Below are 14709 nucleotides of genomic sequence, written 5' to 3'. Positions count from 1 at the left end.
ATTAGATGTCAATAATGCTTTTCTACATGGAGACTTGAAAAAAGAAGTCCACATGAAGATTCCGCAAGGTTTTGCAAAACAGGAGGAGCAGAGAGTTTGTCGATTACAAAAATTTCTATATGGCCTTCGTCAAGCATCTCGAAATTGGTATCATAAGTTTACTTCTTTACTTTCTCTTGGTTTTCAGTAATCACATGCAGACTATTCTTTGTTTACATTGTCTCATCCTGGAGGATCTTTTATGACGGTTCTCATATATATGGATGATCTCATCATTACAGGAAATGATTCTGATCGCATATCCAAGCTGAAAGATCATTTAAATGCAAAATTTCATATCAAGGAACTTGAAAAGCTCAAATATTTTCTTAGTATTGAAGTGGCAAGGTCACCCGCGGACATTTTATTAACCCAACGCAAGTACGTACTTGATATTTTAGTAGAAAATGGACTCACAGGTTGCAAGCCAGCTAGCTTCCCCATGGAGCAACAACATAAGCTTTCTCTTGATTCTGGCAACATAAGCCAGCTAGGACAATTGCCTTACCTTACTATCATTCGTCCATATATTAGCTATTCATGCATGCACCAAGACAATCACATCTAGAAGCTTCTTATAGAGTTTTACGTTATCTCAAAGGAAATCCAGGTCAAGGGATTCTACTTCCTTTGGATAATTCTCTATCTGTAAGAGCCTACTGCGATGCTGATTGGGCATGGTGTTTAATGACACGACGATCAACTACAAGATACATTGTGTTTCTTGGCAAATCACCCATTTCTTGGAGATCTAAGAAACAATCAGTGGTTTCTCGTTCCTCTGCTGAAGCGAAATATAGAGCCATGGCCACTACTATCAGTGAGATTGTTTGGTTACCTCGGCTTCTACAAGATCTTCAAGTAACACATGCAAACCCAGTTTCTCTTTTTTTGTGATAACCAAGCTGCTATCCATATCGCCGCCAATCCTTTTTTCATGAACATACGAAGCACATTGAGATAGATTGTCATTTCATTCGGCAATACGTACAGTCAAAGACGATCATGACTCGTCTTATATCTTCACAGAACCAATTGGCTGATATACTCAGAAAGCTGTTGGTCATGACCAGTTTCATAAATTGTTAACCAAGTTGGGAATTTTCACAATTCATGCTTCAACTTGAGGGGGAGTATTGGAGGATCTTATGTGATCACTTGTATATATTACAAAATCACAAGGATATGTTTCCTTAGTTATAGCAATCAGATCATAGAGCTATCTTTCCGTAGTTGAAGTAGTCAGATCGTTTTAATAAATTGTACATATATGTTTTCTTACTTATAGAGGTACAACTTGTATATATATTAGAGAGGTATTATCAATGAAAGAAACACACTTGGGAAATCTTATTTTACAATTTTGATTAGAAAATGAAAATTTCCAAGACAACTTGGAGTTCAAGATATCCTATATTTAAGTATGTAAATAAAGTACCTTGTTTATGTTATTGACCTACATTTGTTATCAAGAAAGCTAAGATTTCTTTTGAGTTGGTATGCGAATGTCATAAAAGGGACTCCATGTTAGATCCATAACACGAAATGACTAAACATTTGTTCAATTTGGAATGTGAATCCATTCTCATGAACGCCATAGTGGGCGTTTGGACATAAGAATTGTAAAATTTCGAAAACAGTAAAAAATCTTTTTAAGTGAAATGATATTTAAAAATTAGAGTTGTGTTTGGACATGAATATAATTTGGAGCTGTTTTTGAATTTTTGTAGGTGATTTAAAGTGAAAATTTTGAAAAATAGCTTTTTCGAGTTTTTCAAATTTCTGAAATTCAACTTCAAGTGAAATTTGAAAACTTTTTTAGCGGTAGCTAAACTCCAGCTCTTTTGTTAGCATCAAGATCCGGTATATACATACATAAAAACGCATAATCAAATCAGAAGCCAAAAATATTATGTACGATTTTAACAAATTGCATCAGGATTATGCCTGTCGACGTATTTGTTGATCTTCCTATAATCTGCGAGTCCATTCCTCCAACCCAGAGCCAATCATAGTTGCTGCAAAGAAAACCAAGAAGACTCATGAGTTGCCTTGTGACCAGTGAGATAGCAGCTGATGTTAGATTGTTTTTCTAATAGACACTGCTCAATTTAAATGGAATATTGCCATTTCTTCTTATTGAGAAAAATATCTAGTGTAGATGAGTTTTCCTACATTGTTGGTGTCTTGGTGATGTTAAAGAAAGTTTTGATGGTATTTGAAATCTTAGTCACATTATTTTTTTTTTTCTGGAGTTTTGAATCTCCTGTAATTGACTATCTTAAAAAGAACATCAGGTAGGCACACAAGATATGACACACATTTCACATGTAGCGTAATTTTGAAATAGAGCATCAATCTTAACTTTGCCATGTATATGCTATGCTTGGAGTTAAATCATTCAATCTACAACTATAAATTTTTACTGAACATTGTAAGGAGATAATTTTTTTTTTTTTTTTTGGTTTCCAACCTGATAGGTGGAACCATTTTTAGGGTCCGATTAATCTGGATTCGCGAATGGAAGTCCCATTTTGGGTTTAAAATGCTCCTTGCCAAAGAAGACTTTTTTAGGACTTGAATCCGAAATTGTTGATTAAGAATAAAGAATACTTACTATTTCACCATAATCTTTGATGATATAAACTAATACTTTGACGAAATAGATCTAACAAGATGAGATAGAAGGAACGCAAAAATATTCATCTTCGTCTTCGAAGACAGAGGCGGATCCAGGATTTAGGAACAAAATAAGGACTAAGAAGAACGTAAATCAACGCGTCGAAGTTTAGAAACGAAAAAAAATCAAAATAAAAAAAGCAATACCAACGTCAATTCAGGAAATTAGGAAAAAGAAGTAAACTCGTTCAACGGTCGACTCATCCATTGGGGCCCACCATTACGTGTTTCATTAATCTGACGGCCGGTTATTGAAATAAACGACGCTACAATTGATTCTGACCGTAGATGATCTTTACTCGGTAAGGGAGTACTAGCATATACAAATACCGTATCCAAGGAATTTCCAGCAAAATATCTCCGTTTCCAAACCCTAACTTCAACGAAGGTGATCGATCGAAGGTGAAAAAACCACCAAATTGCATCAATAATTCACAAATTCGAAAGAGTTTATTGCCAGATCTAAGAGCCATGGGAAACACAGAGAAATTGATGAACCAGATCATGGAGCTCAAGTTCACATCAAAAAGCCTTCAACGCCAAGCTCGTAAATGCGAGAAAGACGAAAAATCCGAGAAGCTTAAGGTGAAAAAAGCAATCGAAAAAGGAAACATGGACGGCGCTAGAATTTACGCCGAGAACGCAATCCGCAAGCGCAGCGAACAGATGAATTATCTCCGTTTATCTTCACGGCTCGACGCCGTTGTGGCTCGACTCGATACACAGGCGAAAATGACCACAATTAGTAAGTCAATGGGAAATATTGTAAAATCACTTGAGTCTTCTCTTGCTACAGGTAATCTCCAGAAGATGTCCGAGACGATGGACAAGTTCGAGCAACAGTTCGTTAATATGGAAGTTCAAGCTGAGTTTATGGAGAGTTCTATGGCTGGAAGTACGTCGCTGTCGACTCCAGAGGACCAGGTTAACAGCCTTATGCACCAAGTGGCTGATGACTATGGCCTTGAGGTCTCTGTTGGGCTTCCGCAAGCAGCTGGTCATGCGATTCCTACAAAGGACACCGAGAAAGTGGACGAGGACGATCTTACCAGGCGCCTTGCTGAGCTGAAGGCACGTGGGTAATTGAGAAATTATTGAGTTTTATGTTAATAATGAGGCTGCCCAATTGGTATATTGTGAAATAGTATGTGCAGTTCTCTCTATTTCCTACAGAAGAACGAGTTTAATGTGCATTTAACTCTCTTGTGATTGGTGGAGTTATTTTGCCCTCCTTAATGGTTTACAGAATTTGCGTGTCTATAATTTAAAGTGCTTGTTGGTAAAGGGTAATTTATTCATTGTCTGGTAGTGTTGTAGCTAAACTTGTAGATATAGCTGCCCAGAACTCGTAGTCAGTGGCGGAGCTAGAGGTATGGAAGGGGGTTCAAATGAATATCCTGTTTAGGATTCCTAGTTCCACCACTCCTCGTAGTATTGGAAAATGACACCGTTTTACATGTAAAGGCGAAGCTATCCAGTTGGTTTACTTGATCTCTGTGAAACAGAGGAATTAAATTGGAATGAATTCATGCTCAGTTAAAAGAAACTAAATATGGTGATGTTTCTTTTTGGAGGGGGAGGGCATTGGAGAGTAAGAATGGCTGTGTTCTATACAAGCTTGATCTTTGTCGTGTCAAGCTAATTTACAAACAACTTTCATTGGTTTTAACATCCTTCTAGCACTCCTTCCACCTGGACAGTTTGTGGGGGGTTTGGATACCAAAATGTCCTGTTCGTGGACTTCAACTTTGTGCTATTCATGTTTCTATGATGATAAAGGAATAGACAAATGATGGATAATATGGAACTGAATGTTATAACTGAATACTGAAGTTAAATGGATTACAACAACAATAACATACATACCCAGTGAAATCCCATAAGTGGGGAAATTTTAAATGGATTGACTCCTCTCTTTTTTTCCCTGCTAGAGGAATTATTGTTGTGGGTAAGAATCTGCAGTCTTAACAACTGCACCTTCAACATCTACTGGATTTCAAAGAGAAAGATAATTCTATTTCATCTGTATCTACAAGATAGGACTTTATATCCGCCTATGATAGTGAGCCTCGAACATTACTCTATTATATTAGAATATTTTCCAACATTCAGATACTAATGCGGGACTAATTTGCAAAAAACCTTCCTCTGATATTGAGTCTTCGAGAGCCAGACTGGAAATGATAATCCCTATGGAAAGATAGTTGGTTGTCATCCTAGACACCGTCTTATTGGCCTATGGAAATAATCTAAACCAAGCGGATCAAATGGATTGACGCCATTTTTTCCGGCTAGAGGAACCATTATTGTTGTAAGAATCTGCAGTCTTAGTAGCCATCTACCTTTTTGTTGCATAAGTTTAGTTTGCATAGCTGTGAAAGCATTTGTGAGTATGCATGACTCAGATGTCATAGTTTTGCAGCTTGACATATTGACAAAATTTTAAAATTTTGCATCGGTGAGTTGCAGATTTGCGTGTGGTGTGTGTTTTTGTTTTTTTTTTGCGAGGGGGGGGGAGGAGGGGGTGGTGCTTATGGATATTGTCTTCACAAGTTTGTACGCCGCTGAAATTCCTGGTTAACTACAGCCACACACCAATTTGATATGCTCTTGTAGTTCTAGGCTTCTAGTGGTCATACTGTATTATATTATTCTCACTGTAACAAATTAGATATACCTTTGCAGTTTTGTTATTTTCCGCCTTATCAGTTAAGGCACTTAACAAAGAGAAGTGGATGTTCTATTGCATAAATGCATCTTTTTAATAGGAAGTGTGAAGTGGGAAAAATTAGGGCTAATAACTTCATTTCCTAGTTGCGTATGTTTTACAGATGACCTTGCTTGGTCGTTCTTTAGCTTGATTGATCTTTTGCAGATCAATTTTTGTTAATTTTACTAGTTAGAATGTGTGTGTGTGTGAGGGAAGAGGAGGAAGAGCATTTGTAGTTTGTTTCAATGTGTAACTAGGTCCATGGTATCATCCAGGCAGATAGCTTTTAAGTGATAATAGTTGCTGGTGGAGATGCTTTCCTTTCAGGCTCCTGGTTTATGCTAAACTTCTGTAATAAAATTATGTTTCAGTGTTAAGATAGAAAAGTGTTTTCATGTAATTCTGCATAGACTGCAGCAGGTACGAAGCAAAGAAGTCAAACGGTGGTACTTTTGATGCAGTTAGACATAACATTGTAGAGTGAGAAAGGCTTGGAGATGGTTAGAAGTTCTACTTGTCAGTGTGCATTTTATGTGCACGTTGCAAGAGAAATGATTTCGTGTATATTTTTATGGCAATCTGTTGTAGCTAATTACTGTAGTATTTGCACATTTGTTTGTATCCACTTCGAATAGTTCTCTGACAAAAATAGGGGCTGTTGATGTGAACTCAATCCATGGTGTATGCCACTCTTGAAATCTTTATAATTAGGAGATTATAGAGCCATATGGACTACTGATTCAGGGGGGTTAGGGAAGACCGCTAGAGCCATATGTACTGGGTGGAGTCTAGTGTTCCATGGGTAGGGTTTGTCCTTGCACCACTAATTTGGACTGATTTCATGTTGAGCAACCAAAACAAAAAGGTTTATTGTGCCTAGCTAACTTTTGCATAGTTTAATATGCTTGAGGTTGTCGAGCAAAGCTAATTTTTAAATATGTTTAATTTTTCATAGAGTTTTTTGTTTTTGTTTCCATGTGGACGTTTAGAATTTCCTGTTCAATGACATGAAGCATCTATCATGCATGAGGCTATGATGCTAAAGGAATAGATGAAGCATAAGCATTATGGATATTGAATGTTATAAAATGATTTTCTCCTGTCATGGATCCAACTATTATGTTCATGGGTTGGTGGTCCGTGCTGAATTCAGAAGTTTAGATGGACTGATTTCATCTTGGAAACAGTCAGCAACAGTTTCCCTTAGTTTATCATAGCTTTAGAAACATTTGTATGTAGTGCATGACTCGGACGTAATAGTTTTTGCCATATGATATTGATGGCAACTTTATAGTGTTAAACCTGGAATGAGGGGAGATGGGCCTTATGGAGGTTTTCTTTGCTAGTCTATTAGTGTCAAAAGATCCAGGTAAGTTACACAACAATCTGATATCTCTTCATTGTTCTAGACTTCTAGTGAGTTGACTGTTCTACTTAATTGGGTTTGAATTGTATAAGAGGAAGCGGGTAACATACTGCATACATAAATTTTTATTTGGGAAGCTAGAGTGGGAGAAACTTCTGACTAACTCGATAATAAATTCATTTCCTATTGACTTACATTCTACAGCGGTTACTGTTTTTCGTCAGTCTTAATTGGAGGATTGCATAAATGTTCTTTTACAGTTCATCTAGTTAATTTACTAGTAGAGTTTGCACATGTAAGGCAGAGAAGAGCATTACCGTAGTCTGGATATCATGTAAAAGAGTAGCTGATAACTGATAATAATAACTGGTGGAAGGCTGTCTTTGCGGAGAGATCCTATGCTTTCCACTGTTCATGTTTTTCCCCTGCTCACTTAACTTCAGTAAGAAATCTTTATGTTTGAGAAAGAATGTTAGTATCATGCTATTCTGCTTAATGACTGGATAAAGAAACGGAGCGAAACACTGCAAACATTTGGTATAGTCAGGATTGGCTGTGACAGTGTAGACACAGAAAGGCTATATTTAGTTTTGAATATTTTATCGATTAGTAGGGTTTGTTAATCTTGCATTCCAATTTACGTTGTAAGTTATTTATTAGATCTCATACTAGGAAACTAAAACCATAGTACTGTGTGAAGTGGAGGCTTACGTTGCTTTGTTTATCCTCGAGTAAATTCGTGTTGCAGAACTAGAAAAAAAGTGAGGGGGACTTTTGTCTCATGGGCGAGATGTGGAAATCACGCCCGCTCTCTTCTACAGATTAAAATCCAACACACTACACCCAAGACTAGGAGTAGCAAAGGGGCGGGGGCGGGGTGGATATGGTTCGGTTAGCAAAGGGGCGGGGGCGGGGTGGATATGGTTCGGTCCTAAAACAGGTTATAAAAACAGATAAATTATCCGACCCGTCCCATATTTAATATGGATAAAAAAACAGGTTACTGTCAGATAATATGAGTAACCATATTATCCATGACTTCTTGAATATGATTATTCATTAGTTATAAATGTAAAAGTTAAATTCATTAGTTATCCATTGGATAATATGTTTCTTATTTATATTTTATTCATTTTTAAAAAGTTCATTATCTAACCCATTTTTTAGTGGATAATATGGGTGGTTAACTGTTTTCTTTTAACTATTTTGCCAATCACTGCCTAGGAGAAAGTCCGATCACCAAGAAACCTTTTGACTCGAAAGTCTCAACCCAAATGTCATCGAAAGCTCATAAGTACAGCTAAATAGAGCATCTGCTGCTTAGTACGATTCAAAGAAAGAAATTTAACAGGAATTCTAATGTTTTATTCCCTATTAAAGGAAAATTCACTTTCATCTAGGGCGTCGGGAAAGGAAAGCTGCTTGATTGTATGAATCCTCCTTGCTAGCAACAAGCCACAATGTACAAAACAGATGACAGTAAAACAATACTCTTGGCAACTTTGAGCCATGTTTTAACGTGTTCAATAGAAGTAGCCAATAACTTGTCCACCCACATTTTGCCGCTGAGCTTCTTCGTGATCCAAAACTCCATTTGGTGTTGTAATTACAACATATCCCCACTGCATGAAGGGAAGAAATCAATTCCCTCAATAGGAAATAAAAATCATTAATAAGTTCTTGGTCATGAGCTAGAGAAGCTGGTGAAAAAAAAAAAAAAAATGGATTGTAGAGCAAATGAATCCTGATCATTTCTCTGAAGGTTAAATATACAAAAAGAAAAAAGAAAGAAAAACTTAAGCATTTAAGGTTTTAATAATTAGGATAAAGCAAAACCACACTAAAAGGCATATAGGATAACAGATTAACGGGGATTAAAAAGGTTTACATGTGTCTAGTGAACTTCAAAGATCAATGATGGATGTAAGCAAGGCAGTAATGGATGATTTATCAAATCGTGTTCTTTCCTTATCTTCAAATAAAATAATGTTGACGGACAAGAAAAATGGAAAGAAGACAAAGAAGAACTAAAAACGTAGCCTATGCTAAGAAAAGAACTGTAAACATAATCTATGCACATGCAACTCAAATTTGGCTCCCGCACTCGCAACACAACATGCAGCTTAAAGATATGTTTTCACAATGCAAATTTGAACACTTCGAAATGTTCTCAAAGATGTTTGATAGAAAACTATTGTGGATATTATAATATTGGACAATGGTGTAGCAAACCCAGATGGCACGTCTAAGTGAGAGCTTTTTCTGGTCAAAGATACTTCCTCTGCTTCACTGTCCCAAGATAGTAAGATGGCTCAAAATGGTTCTTTTTGGACAGAAAATGATAGGGGAAATGTCAGTTTCTGAAGACAGAAAAATTGGTTGAAAATGGTTATATTTGGATGGAAAAGATAATAAAGAGATTAGCCTGAAGGGAAACAAATGACAACAAAAAGGCAGCCCGGTGCACTAAGCTCCCGCTATAAGGGTCTATCATACGCATCCTTACCCTACATTTCTGCAAGAGGCTGTTTTCATAGCTCGAACCCGTGACCTCCTGGTCACATGGCAGCAACTTTACCAGTTACGCCGAGGCTCCCCTTCCTGAAGGGAGAGAAATGACAACAATTGTGGATATTCTTTTCACACAGCAGAAACTCAAGAAAGAGCAGCAGCTGAGAAGTAACTAGGAGTGTGGTAAATGGATAGATATACAGTAGTAGCTGGTTTGGAGAGTGCAGATGATGGTATGTTCAGAAACTGGGAAAGAACGAGTGGGAGTAAATGCCTGGAAGATGTAGTAGTTTGATCTGTTGGTTGGACAAATTGGTTCTAAAGCAAGTGCAGCAGAGACATACATTGGCCCAGTCCTGCCTCGATATACCATATGCAAAAGAACTGCATGATAAAACAGGTTTTGCAATACCACCTTAGTTCGACTGCAACTATTTGTAGCACGTGATTGATAGATATATGAAGGTAAGTGGGTCGACTCTTCTCCAGATCTCAGAAGTTCACGTTTATTGAAAACTTTTCAGTCACGAGAAATTATATATGTGCATTTCATGAATACATGAAACTGCATACTTATTAGTTTCCTTCGGGTAATGAGAGTTCCTTAAACAACTATGACAACTATTCCCCGCCCCTTCCCCAGGGCAGCTTTCTATAGGAATATGGAAACAACTCATCCACAAGAAATTATGAATATGTATTATATCTACCTGTAACTGCAAAGTTCTAGCATCTTTCACGTAATGAGAATTTACCATATAAATTAGACATTTAATCCCCCGCCCCTCCTACCAGGGCAGCTTTAATAGAAATATGGAAGCATTAGATTTCCACTTACAATTAGGGAGCAAGAACCAAGAGCAGTTTGATTGAAGAGCTAAATGGTGTAAGCACCTACAGAGCGTAGATTTACATTTGTACTTAGTACATATTAAAATAAAGGCGAAATACATAAACAACCCCTTTAAGTTGTCCTCAACGATTAGTCAGACACCTCAACTGACCACTTTACCAATTTAACACTTCAAGTGGCTATTAAGTATGACCTCGTGAACCCTTCATGTTGACATGGCAAAGTTTGTGCCTTATATTCAGTTCTAAGTGCGTGAATCCCTCAAAATTAAGTTTTTTTCCTTTTTTTTAAATTTAACTTTTTATGTGGATCACCATAATTTTTATGTGGGTCCCACTATATTTTTTATTTTCCACACATTAATTTCACTTTCTTCCCAAAATATTTCATCTTCACCACCAAATTTACCTGCCCTAAATATGGCAACAGTAGCACCTCCACCTTCTACCATTAATTCACCTCCTCTTCTTCAATCTTAAAGTAATACTCCCTCCGTCTTATATGAGATAAGGTAGTTTGACTCGGCACGGAGTTTAAGAAAAAAGAAGAAGACTTTTGAAACTTGTGGTCTTAAAAGCTTAGGTGGTAAAAAGTTTGTGGGGTCATGACATTTGTGTGGCTATAAAAGCTTCTCATTAACGGTAAATGGGTAAAATGAAGAGTTTAAAGTTGAATTATTTCCATATTTAGAAATGTGTCATTTGTTTTGGAACAGACGAAAAAGGAAAGTACCTCATCTAATATGAAACGAAGGAAGTAATAATTAATAATAGCCACTACTGACTACACTGTAACAATTTCACTTACCACCCACAAAAATTCAATCCCATTTTTGATAATTTCCACTCATCGCTACAGCTGCTGGGTCTTCGACTTCGTAGGTTTTGTTCGCCGGAGAAAAATGGATGCCAGGATGACTGTTTTTAGTGGTCTCTTTCAAGGTATTAAGGTGGAGTTTCAGTTAGTTAAAAATGAAAGAAATTGAGAGATGGGTGCTCTAAAAGCTATGGCCTTTTTTCCGGTGAGACAGATGTATTTTGTAGTGTTGCCTTTTGTTTTGGGTCTTACTCCATTTTTTCAGAGAAGAAGACCTCCAAGGTTTCCTTAAATGGCAACGTACAACACATGATGTCCAGATCTGATTATCCTGTAAAACGCATGAGATGAACGAAAAATACTTCATTGAAACTCAAGCTCCTCTAAAAGACTAAAACCATTTGGCCTCTAGATTACTGATCACAATCCCATCCTTTTTGGTGATATAATGTGTATCTCATCCAAATTTTGCTGAAAGTTGCTAGGAAATTAACGTGAGAGGTTTTTTTTTTTTTTTTTTTTTGGGGGGGGGGGGGAAGGGGAGGGGGGCGGCAGTAACAGTAAAAAAATGTTTTTGGTTTCTTTAAATTTATTTGAGTTTGGTTAATTATATTTGTGCAATTTTTAATTATAATTTACATGTGTCATTCTTTAATTGGTTCATTTGACATGTCATTAGCGAGTGTACTTCACGTATATGGCTTGCCGGACTCGGATGTTTACAAGGTACACCTAATAGCCACTTGAAGTGTAAAAATGGTAAAGTTGTCAGTTAAGGTGTTTGGTTGATCGTTAAGGACAACTTAAAGGGGCCGTTTATGTATTTCGCCTAAAATAAAACATCAAAGTGTACAACCTTCTTTAATTGCACCTTAAACTATGATCAAGATGAGAAATTATAGTATATGACCAGCCATCCTTGTTCATAGTGGTTGAGGAGTTCTCTCCAAACTACTAGGTTAAGGGTTCAAGGTTGGTAGTGTATGATATAGATCTACATATTACATGAATACCATACCTAAAATGTTTATAAAGAGCATAATAAGATTCACTGCAAGCTGTCACTACAATACTTGCTAGTTAGGGAAGCTACTCTCGCAACTCAAGATGAGTATACTCTTGTCCAGGCAAGACAGCCATCATGGAAGTATACTTCAGAAGAAGTGTTCAAGGTTTCGGAACTTGATGAGGCAGAAATATTTTATCACAACTTTACAACTTTACGCAATATTGAAAGCAGATAAGATGATATGGAAAGGATCCCCTTCGAGCCTTTTGGTGAAGTTCCCTAGAAATTTTATGTTCAGTGGAGGCCATTCAAGACTTATCCGATCACCCATATGGAAAATTAAAGCTCCTAAAAGCGTTGCATTTTTTTTGTAGGTGAGATTGAGTAATCTTAACAGCTGAAAAGTTGAGGATGAGATGTATAATTGTTAGTTTTGTGCAAATGATGAGGATGTGGATCATCTTTTACAACATTGTGGCTTCAATTGGGATTGTTGGCTATGCTCTTCTTCACTTTCAATGTATAATACGAACTATCTTAAAACACCTCTAGCAATAGCAAGAAGCATTCTCAAGTAGCAAAAAGCTTACCACTGTGACCCATTTGTACATTTAGTTTTCAAAAATGTGATAACACAAACACCCAATAGGATAAATTTGAAATGGGAGAAAGTTTAGAGCAAAATGATTTTACTGATAAAGTGATTTAAGGAGAAAGAAATGTAAGCAATAAAACATAAACAAAATGTAGGAAATGCTCAGAAATGGAGAGAATGGCCCAAGACCTAACATATTCAAGCAGAGAAGGAGAACAGATTAGCATTTGGCGAACAAAGCAATCAACAGAGAAATGATATAAAATAGGAATTACATTATACAAAGCAAAGCCTTCAATAGTGCAACTCAAAACTCAACGAACAGCGAATCAGCTCATGTTTGATGGCTTTCTTATAACTGATGAGAGCTCAATAGCATGAACAAAAAAGAGCCTTAATAAAGGGGAAACCACAAACCTGACGAGTTGGTAGGGCGCGTGTTTTATATTGCTCAATGCTTGCAGCCTTGATATCCTGTCTATAGGTGAGAGCTCGACAATCATTGACCCTTCCAAGCAGTTGAACAGTTATCTTACCAACTCTATGAGGATCATGTACTTGAAAGTCCTTAATATAACCTGAAAAAAGTAGCTATAAATTAAATATAAGCAGCCCCGTGAATTCTAACATCCTAAAGTCATTTGATTTCTCTCAAATTGGAGGAAGCATCACAAAAGGGAATTTACTACCAAAACTTATTGAATGTTTTAGAGCTCAAAACTACAAGTGTGAAAGAGAATCGCTAATTAAATACCTCGATATTTCATGATTTGGAGGAAATTAGAAATAACATTGGAGACGGGTTTGAGCTCAGCAGAAGCAAAGCCTCTCTTTTCTGCATTCACGATTGTCCTCAATGCGTCATTCAATATTCTCCTCCCCATTTTCACTTTACTGTTTCTTCTCCGCCAACTGTAAATGTTCCACTTCCAATCTCGCCCTTCAACCTAAAACCCTTGCCCACAACCTGCTTCGGCCATTTTCATCGGTATGACCCGAGAGATACTATGTATTTTGATTGGGCCGTGATGCAGAATGGGCTAAGAAAAGAACCCACTGGACAGCTGATTCTCCAAATTTTATTTGGTAGCCGAGAAAAAGTGTAAAAATTGCACGCATGGCGCCCTATTTGGTCGCGTCATTTAACCTATGCCCATTTTTTAAAAATTTTTAATTTGTACCCAATTTTTAAATAACTTCAGCCCCTTTCTCTTCCTCTTCTCCTCCTTCGTTTTCTTCTCCTTCTTCTTTCTTCTGCTGATGTTGGTGCTGCTATGGAACTTTAGTTCATGGGATGTTTGCAAGAGAGTTGTCTGAAGAGAGAAAAGGGAGAAAAGCATTGGAACGAGTCTGCGAAGAACTTGCCAATCATATATCGTTGGATAGAGCAGAGATCAATCGATTGAGGAAAGAAACGGAATAATAGAGGAAAATGATTTGAATGGCTGAGGTTACGAGTCCATATGAAGCTTAATGATACTAAATTTTTATTGGAAGAGAAGTTATTAGAACTGGAAGAAACTAAGAAAATGTTGCCATCTAATGCCCGAAGCCAAAATTCAAGAAAATTTCAACCATAACATCTCATCAGCTGCACGTGATCAAGGAACAGAGAAAAGGTGTGAAATAGCTGAAGTTCGCTAGTTACAAAACAAAAGCTTCGGCTGCTTGCCAGTTACAAAACAAAAACTGCCAGTTACAAATAAAAACTTTAGCTCTAGAGCTGAAGTTCGTCAGTTACAAAACAAAAACTTCATCTCTAGAGCTGAAGTTCGCCAGTTACAAAACAAAAACTTCAGCTCTATAGCTGAACTTCATGCCCGGCTACTAGAATGCTGAAGTTTTGCGTGATTGCCTTTGCTACTTCAGCCCCGTATGCTAAAGTTATGCGAAAAAGCAGGTACGGTTGCAATTTTTTTTGCAAAGCAGACACAAGTTAAAACGTGACACAAAAAGCGGGTATAGATGCAAATGTCCCGAAAAAGTGTAAAAAATTTGTATACTTTTTGTATATAACCTATAGAATATATATATATATATATATATATATATATATATATATATATATATATATATATATATATTTCTTTTCACTATTATTTTGGGAGCGGCTATATAGTGTAATTTTCCA

At 36.9% G+C, this 14709-nt stretch overlaps 2 protein-coding genes across 2 annotated transcripts; one reads left to right on the top strand and one right to left on the bottom strand.

Annotated features, from left to right (window-relative positions):
• The first annotated feature begins 3009 nt into the window (after positions 1–3009).
• On the top strand, positions 3010–4002 carry LOC104238523 (ESCRT-related protein CHMP1B). The gene has a single exon (XM_009792898.2). The coding sequence runs from the start codon at positions 3190–3192 to the stop codon at positions 3799–3801; it is 612 nt and encodes a 203-aa protein (XP_009791200.1). The 5' UTR covers positions 3010–3189; the 3' UTR covers positions 3802–4002.
• A 4028-nt stretch (positions 4003–8030) lies between these two features.
• On the bottom strand, positions 8031–13557 carry LOC104238522 (small ribosomal subunit protein uS8mz-like). The gene is made up of 3 exons (XM_009792897.2): positions 13333–13557; positions 12996–13156; positions 8031–8416 (listed from the first exon to the last, which is right to left on the bottom strand). The coding sequence occupies exons 1-3, from the start codon at positions 13460–13462 to the stop codon at positions 8318–8320; spliced, it is 390 nt and encodes a 129-aa protein (XP_009791199.1). The 5' UTR covers positions 13463–13557; the 3' UTR covers positions 8031–8317.
• Between the last annotated feature and the right edge of the window lie 1152 nt (positions 13558–14709).

Source organism: Nicotiana sylvestris, chromosome 3 (genome assembly GCF_000393655.2).
Source record: "Nicotiana sylvestris chromosome 3, ASM39365v2, whole genome shotgun sequence".
Classification (NCBI taxonomy): Eukaryota; Viridiplantae; Streptophyta; class Magnoliopsida; order Solanales; family Solanaceae; genus Nicotiana; species Nicotiana sylvestris.
The sequence above is the reverse complement of the archived record's forward strand: the minus strand, read 5'-3'. Positions and strand labels throughout refer to the sequence as shown.